Raw genomic sequence first — 9,184 nt, forward strand, 5'->3', positions numbered from 1 at the left:
GGGCGGGCGCGGAGAGCCGCGGAGCCGGGCGGGGCGGGTTCCCCGCGGGTCGAGCGGGGCTCCGGGCCCTGAGGCGCGGCGTGGGACGGGACCCCGGGCGGCGGCCGGGGCTCCTGGTGTCGTGGGTTCGGGAGCGGCGGGAGGGTGTGAAAGGTCCGCGCCGCCCCGGTGGCACACAGGCCGTGAGTAACGGGGGCTCGGTGGGAGCGACAGCCGCAGCCCAGGTGAAGGGCGAGGGGAGGGACAGGAGCCTGCCGCGGGAACAAAGGAGCCTCCCTCAAGGTCTTCAGTGGGAGGTGGGAGAAAAGAAAAGAGGGAAAAGGGGAGAAACGGGGGCAGAGGGAGAAAAAGGGAGGGAAAGTGAGTGAATGGGGGAAAAGAGAGAAAAGGGAGAAGAGGGAAAGAAAGAAAGAATATCAATAGGTGAACATGCTGTAGATTTGTTCGTTTTGCCAACTTTCTGTGTAATTGTATCCTAGGTTTTCATTCCCTACCCACCTTTGGAAGGAGCTCACTATGACAGGGCAGAGTCTGAGCGCTTTATCTGAAGCGAATTTTGAAGACAATGAGATCAGCATCAACGTTGGAGGCTTTAAGAAAAAGATGAGATCCAACACATTATTAAGGTTCCCCGAGACCAGGCTGGGCAAATTGCTGAGCTGCCACTCAAAGGAGTCAATACTGGAGCTTTGTGATGACTATGATGACACCAAGAATGAATTTTATTTTGACAGGAACCCCGAGCTCTTTCCTTACGTGCTACATTTTTATAACACTGGCAAGCTCCATGTGATGGGTGAACTCTGTGTCTTCTCTTTCAGCCAGGAGATTGAATACTGGGGAATCAATGAATTCTTTATAGACTCCTGCTGCAGTTATAGCTACCATGGGAGGAAAATGGAGCCAGACCAAGAGAAATGGGAGGAACAAAGTGACCAGGAAAGTACGACATCTTCTTTTGATGAGATTTTGGCATTCTACAATGATGCCTCTAAATTTGACAAACAGCCCTTTGGAAACATCAGGAGGCAGCTCTGGCTTGCTTTGGATAATCCTGGGTACTCGGTTTTAAGCCGCATCTTCAGTGTCCTTTCAATAGTGGTGGTGTTGGGCTCCATTGTGACCATGTGCCTGAACAGCCTCCCAGACTTCCAGATTGTTGACAGCAACGGGAACACCGAGGAAGACCCTCGCTTTGAAATCGTGGAACATTTTGGTATTGCATGGTTCACTTTTGAACTGGTGGCAAGATTTGCAGTAGCTCCTGACTTTTTAAAATTTTTCAAGCATGCCCTGAATTTGATTGACCTAATGTCCATCCTTCCATTTTATATTACATTAATTGTCAACTTGGTGGTGGAAAGTAGTCCGACTTTAGCAAATTTAGGCAGAGTTGCACAAGTCCTGAGACTCATGAGGATTTTCCGCATATTAAAGCTTGCTAGACACTCCACAGGTCTCAGGTCTCTTGGAGCCACTCTGAAGTACAGCTACAGAGAGGTGGGGCTTCTTTTACTCTACCTCTCTGTTGGCATCTCCATTTTCTCAGTAGTGGCTTACACCATTGAGAAAGAAGACAATGAGGGGTTAGCCACCATCCCTGCTTGTTGGTGGTGGGCTACTGTTAGCATGACCACCGTTGGCTACGGGGATGTGGTGCCAGGGAGCACTGCTGGCAAGCTGACGGCATCTGCATGCATCCTAGCTGGTATCCTCGTGGTAGTGCTTCCCATTACACTGATCTTTAATAAATTCTCCCACTTCTATAGGCGCCAGAAGCAGTTAGAGAGTGCCATGAGAAGCTGTGATTTTGGTGACGGCATGAAAGAAGTTCCATCTGTCAACTTAAGGGACTACTATGCTTATAAAGTTAAATCCCTTATGGCCAGTCTAACCAATATGAGCAGGAGTACCCCCAGTGAGTTGAGCCTGAATGATTCACTGCATTAGTGTACAAGTCTGACAGCAGTTTGCATGAGAGCTACCAAGAGCTATGTTTATAAATGTTTTCCTATTTGTCTTTTTTTTTTTCCTAGAAGATAGTGTTGCTGACACTGCACTTTGCACTTGAGAAACTAAAGACATTTCTATTACAAGTTAACAGTTTGCACATTTTCATCCTGTCGCATAAGGGTACTAAGTGCTGACTTTTCCATGCAAATGTTACCACTTCCATGCCATTACTGCTAGTGGTATAGTGATGATCTGTTACTTTGTGAATTTTCTCATATGAGCAGAGAAATGAATGTACCCAAGTGGAATAAAAATTCTCAGCTGTGACATGAGTAATGAAAAAAATCACCTATCACCTATACTGGTGTCTGTACTAGTATAAGACTTCCCTTGCAACAGTTTGAAACAGCCACCTGTGAGTCACTGATACAGGAACATTTCTACCTATATTGCTGACCAGTAATTCTGATCATCACGTGCCTGAAAACACCTCTGAGTTTGCTTATTCCTGAGTATGTGTGTTAAAATTTGGGTGTTCTTGTACTGAAATGTTATGTATAATGATATTTTTCAGAATCTTCTGGGCATAGACCTTCCTCTGTTTCCAAGATTAGGTCAATACTGAGCCCTTTAAAGAAGGCCACCCCTCATTTTCAGGCAGCTACATATTCAAAGACTACATTCCCACAAGTGACTCTAGGTATGGAGGCCCATCTAGAACTCTCAGGATCCCATTTCCAGAAGGGATCTGCTCACAGCTTGGTCCCCATGCAGCTGCAAATGTGTTGTATCAGTCCATCAAAAAGGTTTTGAGATTAGACATATGAAGATGTAGGCTTTAAACAATTAGAAGCACCAATGAAAAACTTGGATTTGATTAATGAAGTGAAATATTCCCACATGAACAGTAAGGCAGCATTTTAGGAATTGACATTCATATACTGCAAAAAGACTAATTATAAAGATGCCATATGTGATGCTGAGATATAAAATCTAATTTTATCAGTAAAGCTTGAAAGCAGGTGTTGATGACAGACAATTCCATTAAAATTTCTGCCAAGGAATCTCTAAGCAAAAAACCATTTTTACTCAAAAAGAAACTCTCAATTTACAGCTAAGGGAGAGTATAAGGGCCTAAGAAGGGAACAGATAAAGAGCTTAATACTGCACTATCTGTGGGTAGATCCTCCTACTTACTTCTGTGATGTAGTCAATTTTAATCCTTTCAAGGGCTAGCATGTACTTGTTTAAAAAAACCAAAAACCAACATGAGAGAACAGATCATATGCGATTTCAAGAGTAATAATGAATCTGCACAGAGTTGTTTTTTGAGTGCTCAGTCTCATCCCTTACACAATTGTACAGAGATCAAACACTTGGAGTCAACGGGCAGTAGCCACTGCTTCCCTCTTTCTACATCTGTGCTAGAAAACAGACTACTGGCACTCAGTGGGCAGAACAGTATTTCTCTTCAGATCCTACTGCTTTTCCACCCCATTCATTACATATAATGTTCCAATTAATTTTTTTGTTTGTTTTACTTGGGAAGACTAGAGAGGTGCAGAAATTAAATTCAAGCTAGTTAGAAGAGAAATTAAAATGCTAAAGCTGAAATTATCTTGTTTGGAAGACTGTGTTTTTAAACCATGACAAAGGGTGGCTCAACCAACAAAATAAAGCAAATATGGTATGAATAGGTAATTGCCTCATTTAGGCTATTAGAGTATGCAGCTTGGTCTGGATCTTTAGAAGCTGTATCAGCTCCACCTAAAAACGAGAAAGCTGAGCACCCAGGATCAGATTTCTGTTTGCCCAGTGATCTATGACAGAATAATACACAGTGTGAAATAACTTACTCCCCCCCACCCCCACCATTTCTGTTGAACACCCTCCCCTCACATCAGTAGCTGATTTAGGCCATGAAGTGTGAGGGGGAAAAGGTTGTTTCCAACCTTACCAATTTTCAACACAGCCTGCACAAGTTATAAGTCAATTGGCAAGCCATTACTTGCTGTCCCTGAAACTGAAAGTGCCATATACGTGGTCCTGAAGGTAGACCTAGATAACCTGAATTTAGTGTCCAAACTTGAAACATTTTGCTAAGGTTTGCACTTCTGGACAGGGCCAGTTCAATTCAATTTATGCTGACTCCCAGGCATAAATTCAGTCCTCCTGTCCTGATCCACAGTGCAGGTGTGTAAGCTATGACACACCCACAAACAGCCCCCTAACACACGGAGCAGCGTGAGTCACCTGCTGAACTGAAACACCAAGACAGAAACAAGGGGAGGAAGAGGTGGCATGGGCAGCACACACCCTCCAGCCAGGTTACATGCTGCAAGGGTGGCCAATTCTCTCACTGATGCAAAGGACACTCCAAACTCTGTCTGTTCGTTGGGGCTTTTGGAGAACTCAGTTTCAAGCAGTGGTTTTATCTCAGTTTCATAAACAGTAGATCTACAGAGCTGAAAACCAGAGACTTCCAGAGCAGTTATTTGGTGAGACCTGTAGACTTGCCAAGGAGTCACAAATTCCCTCAGCTGTTCCTAGTTTAACATTGCAAAAGTTGGATTTAACTTTGCAACACATCATTTCAATAACCTATAGCTTATCTTATATTCTAGATTTATTATTATTTGTAGGGCTGATGTTCTGTCATTTCTGCAAATATTGACTGGAACGTGTCCAAATTGCATTTCACTAAAGAAAATGAAATACCCAAGGAATTCCAACTTTATTGTACTGGTTGAAAGGAATTTTCATTATTGCATTTTTATCTAAGTGCTTTTGATCAAAGACACTAAATAAATAAAGTACTGAAATTTAAGATGTTCTTATTATCATGACAATTACTTTACACAGTGCACAGGAATTCCTTTCATAAACTTAACTAACTCCATGTTAAAAGTAGTCACATTTTTGCTCCCCCCTCCTCCTGAAGACCATTCCAGAGCTGTGCTGCTCTCCAAGGCTTGCACAACTTTTAGCACAATTTTATTAATGGCTGCTTTATACCAGAATTTTTTTTTACTTTTTCCAACACTGTTCTTTAGCTTAAATATTTCATTTTCCTCTTAGTGTATTTATAGACAGCAACCATATGGCCTTACATACGTATTTTCACAGCTTTATACCTCTCAAGCTTCCTCTTAGTTTTCTTTTTGCAAGTCCTGTTCTCCTGGTCACGCTAGGGGATGTAGCTCTTTTTTTGCATTACTTCTGGTTAGATTTATTATGTTTGAGCATTGGACAGTATTGTACAGCAGTTTTAAGCATATTTGCTTATGACATAAGCATATTTGCTTATGACTAACAGAATTTTTCACTGAGCAGAATAACAATTTAATGATTTAAGAAATGTTGCTGTCTTAGCTGCCCCAAAATACCTACGTAAGGAAGACCAGGGCACATCTTTTCCACCATTTTATGAAGTAATAGCTATTCTGGGGCTCAGTGCAGTAATTGCTGAAAAAACTTATCTCTCATTAAATAAAAACTACAGGAGAATGTTTACATTACACTTTGAAGAAAAAACGCAATCTCTCCAAAGCCTCACAGGGAGAAGAGGTGGGGCATTTTTTGCACAGACTTCCTCACTCACTGCTGTGTGAGAGCAGGGCATCTGCACTTCCATACACCACTGGGTCAGCACTGAAGGATGAGAGGACTAACTAGCCATTTTCTCCGAGCTGGAAAATTTCCATGGTCAGGAATCTGCTCAGTATGGATGTGCAGTTTACTGAAGAACATTGCAATGGCCTGTGCTCCTCCTGCCTGTGACAGTCACCTTCACGGCATCAGTGAAAATGTTGCGCTTACTCCCTTTCATCTGAGAGTTTTGTATGGTTTAAATGAGAATTGTGGTAATATTTCAAATGAGGTAACTTAATTGCAAGGAATAAATTGTTAGAGAATGTGGATTTCTAGTACAAATCAAGGGTATTATGAGAGTCAGAGATGCCCTTGAGAAGCAATATGTTACATTATGTTCCTGAGATGTAAAATCTATATATAGATTGTGATTAAGCTTTTTATGTATGTTCAGATTTTGTATTATTGCCCGGTTTATTACTCATTTACTTTCATCAGTTGCTAATTTTCTCTTTCCCTGCAGACTTTCCGTTTTGAAAACAGACTGTTTTTTCCTCCTATGTTATACAGAGCATGGGCTCGACTTCACATTGCAAACTTAAAACCAAAAACATTTGCATTTAGTTTTCCAAATTTAATACCTCCAGTATTCGTACCTTTTTGTATAGAACTTTACAGGACTGCAGGGAACTACTGTATCCGGTGCTCTTTGTACTGTGTGTCTTGTCCCAGTAGTGTGCAATGCACTAAAGAACTCAGTTTTGTGCCACAAAATGGAAATTAAATGCATTAAAAATTATCTTTCACCAGGAATCTAGAACTGATTTAAGTTTCAGGACATTCTGAGTATATATTACAATCAGAGAAGCCTGAGCCTCATTGTGAAGTTAAGTTTTTTTAAACATGCACATCAAGCTAGATTTCTATTCTTAGAAATGCTCTTAATTGGTGATTGTGGTGGGGAATCCGCATTTTTCAGTTGAACAAACAATACAAGCTTCTTGTTCTCTACCTGACAGATTAGGGACTAAACAACATACCACCAGCATTTGTAGGCACTAAATCAACTTGACACGACCTTTCATCTCTTCCAAAATAAGCCCCATCCCTAGAGGCCCCAGCTGTGCACATATAAGCAGCAGAAAGCCCCTGGAGTAACTGCTCCTGCTGTGCTGGTTATCCATTTCCTCCCACAATACTCCTGACTTTAATCTACCTTTGATGCTGCTTTCAAACAACATTCAACCCAAGGCACTACTCATATCCCTTGGTGAGGTCTTGTGCCAGAACTGTTCTTTTCTCATTATGTGATTCTTATTTTCTTTTCCAATTTATGCACCTGGCTTCCCATTAACTTACACCAGAAATTAATTTGATCTCCTGTAACTAACTTTCAAGTTGCACACTATTCAGACAGGATAAAAGAATGTTCCTGTCTGATTTCTGAAGCATTTTTTACTGATTCTGCCGTGAGCCTTCAAAAAAAAAAAAAAAAAAAAAAAAAGGATTATGCTTCTCATCTGAGAATAATTTATGGGGTTAAAAATAGAGCAATGGGTAATACATTATTCAAAGCAACAGTTCTACAGAGCAATCATTGAAGCTGCTAAGAAACATAACTCCCAATAAAGATTGTGGATCTCTTCACCCCTCAGATATAAAATTATGGGTTGTCAAGTGGAGGAAGCAACCTCCAAACAGTCTAGAAAGTGTCTCCCGAGACCACATGACACTGCTGGCAAAGGTCTGGCTCTGGAATTTATTTGCCCTGCTAGAAATGAGGATGGAGAATCATCTTGCAGGTGTTGGGACTCACACTGATCTCCCACTGCAGAAATTTGTTTGCCTGACATCGCCTCACCCTTTACACACAACCCTAAATCATCTAGGTCCTCACTTGGATAAACACATGAATTTGCCATAAGAGGCGGTGGCACAAATCCAGCATTTTAGCTTCACAAAAGTGCAAAGAAACATCAGCACCTCCCACTCTTGCTTTTTTTCTTTAAGGGTACTAATGGGCTCTGGCTTCTCACAAATCCCTGTTCGGATATAAACAGGGCTAAGCTTTTCAGGAATTGGACAAAGACTGCTATAATTCTGACAATTCCTTCTATAGATCTAAAGCAGCCTAAGAGCTGCCCACTTTCAGATGCACGGTCCAACATCTGCTTGTTGTCACCCAATGTGCAGGTGTGGTGCAAAAGCCTGTGTAGCTTTGAGCAGACAACTCCACTAATGACACTGTTGGCTTTCAAAGAAAACTCCTTATCTTACTTGGAAGGTGAGTGGTACTCACACAGCAGCTCAGTTTGCTTGCCAGCAGCTGCTGTGCTGCCTGTCCCAAGTCCTGTACCTCCTGAAAGTGGCTATTCCTGCAGCCTCCATGACATGAGGAAAAGTGATGTGGTGGGGTTGTAACACAGCGAAATGGGGGTTTGGAGCTCCTGACTTAGGAACATCAATTCCACCAACCTCCAGTGGTAATTATCCTTTCAAACTACTATGCTGTTTGTGATATTCATGTTCCGTCCCATTCTAGGAATTGTTCTGAATACTGACACCCTACCATAGCCCCCTTAAGGACCATCCATTTGATTCCCATTAGGTAAATTCTAATTTATTTCTATTGTATCAGTGCCTAGGCACATCAAACTATGGGCTAGCACCTCCCTGTGTTAGGTTTTCCAAGTATGGCAGAAGACAACATGTCAAAATTGTGGTTTACTTTTGGGAAAAATCTACTCTCTATGTTGTTTCTTTCTCCTTTCCACATCAAGGCACACCTTCCTACTGACACAGTTAGCATGATCATTTTTTAACAATTTGATCCCTTCCTATTGAAGGAAGAAGCCCTGGATGTATTTTTCTTTGGTGAGCTGCTTCTCAGCATTCCCTGTGGGAGCATGCTCTGAAGAAGACAGCTGAAACCAGGGAAGAGGCTGATGCCACTTGCAAGCACCTTCCAGAAGAGTGGTTTATCCCCATCCCACTCCCCTTATGTGACTCCCCCTTTCCTGCAGGGTCAGCAGAGAGGCAAGGCAGGCCCCACAACAGGGACATCTCAACCAGCCAAAGTCAGCATGCAGCTCCTTCTCCAATCCTTCCTTATTCAGCCTGGCAAGTGAACTACCAGGTCTGGCTGTTGATTTTTGCAAGGGACATCTCAGCTGCTATATTGGAAATGCTTTATAAATATAGGGAAATTTTGCTTATGCTTTTGATGGCAAAAATGCTTGGGCCTTCCTTATCTGTTGGTGAGGTCAGCCCCACTTCTGGCTCTCACATTCCCCAAACTAGAACTGTATTGGTGCTCTCCCCAGTGCTACCAGTGCACTGCTGGAGAGCAAAAAGGACTCTGCCCCACGTGAGTAATAACACAGCACTGGCCCATCCACCAGCACACAAAAATACAAATATGCTTCCTCACACTCGGCAGGAGCCCCAGAGCACCAGAACAATTGAACATGCTGGGAAAGGAACAGAGGTGGCAGGTGTTTCTAGGTGCATTTGATTTCTTTAGGAATCCCTTTAGATTCAGAGAAAGGTCAGCCTAGGCATACCAAGAATACTGAAGAAAAAGGCTTTGCTAGACAGTTAATGATACCTGAAACAAGACACCTGACAATTTTCCATCCTG

General features: G+C 42.4%; 1 protein-coding gene across 1 annotated transcript in view; it reads left to right on the forward strand.

Moving 5' to 3' along the window:
• KCNS2 (potassium voltage-gated channel modifier subfamily S member 2) overlaps nucleotides 1–3,620 on the forward strand; it is a 4,269-nt gene extending 649 nt beyond the window's left edge. Inside the window, exon 2 of the mRNA XM_041412889.1 lies at nucleotides 480–3,620. Within this exon, the coding sequence (XP_041268823.1) occupies nucleotides 480–1,950 (1,471 nt within the window). The 3' untranslated portion in view covers nucleotides 1,951–3,620. The remainder of the gene's footprint in view (nucleotides 1–479) is intronic.
• Nucleotides 3,621–9,184: the final 5,564 nt, after the last annotated feature.

This window comes from Onychostruthus taczanowskii, unplaced genomic scaffold (assembly GCF_017590055.1).
Source record: "Onychostruthus taczanowskii isolate IOZ18803 unplaced genomic scaffold, ASM1759005v1 scaffold4, whole genome shotgun sequence".
NCBI classification, from domain to species: Eukaryota; Metazoa; Chordata; class Aves; order Passeriformes; family Passeridae; genus Onychostruthus; species Onychostruthus taczanowskii.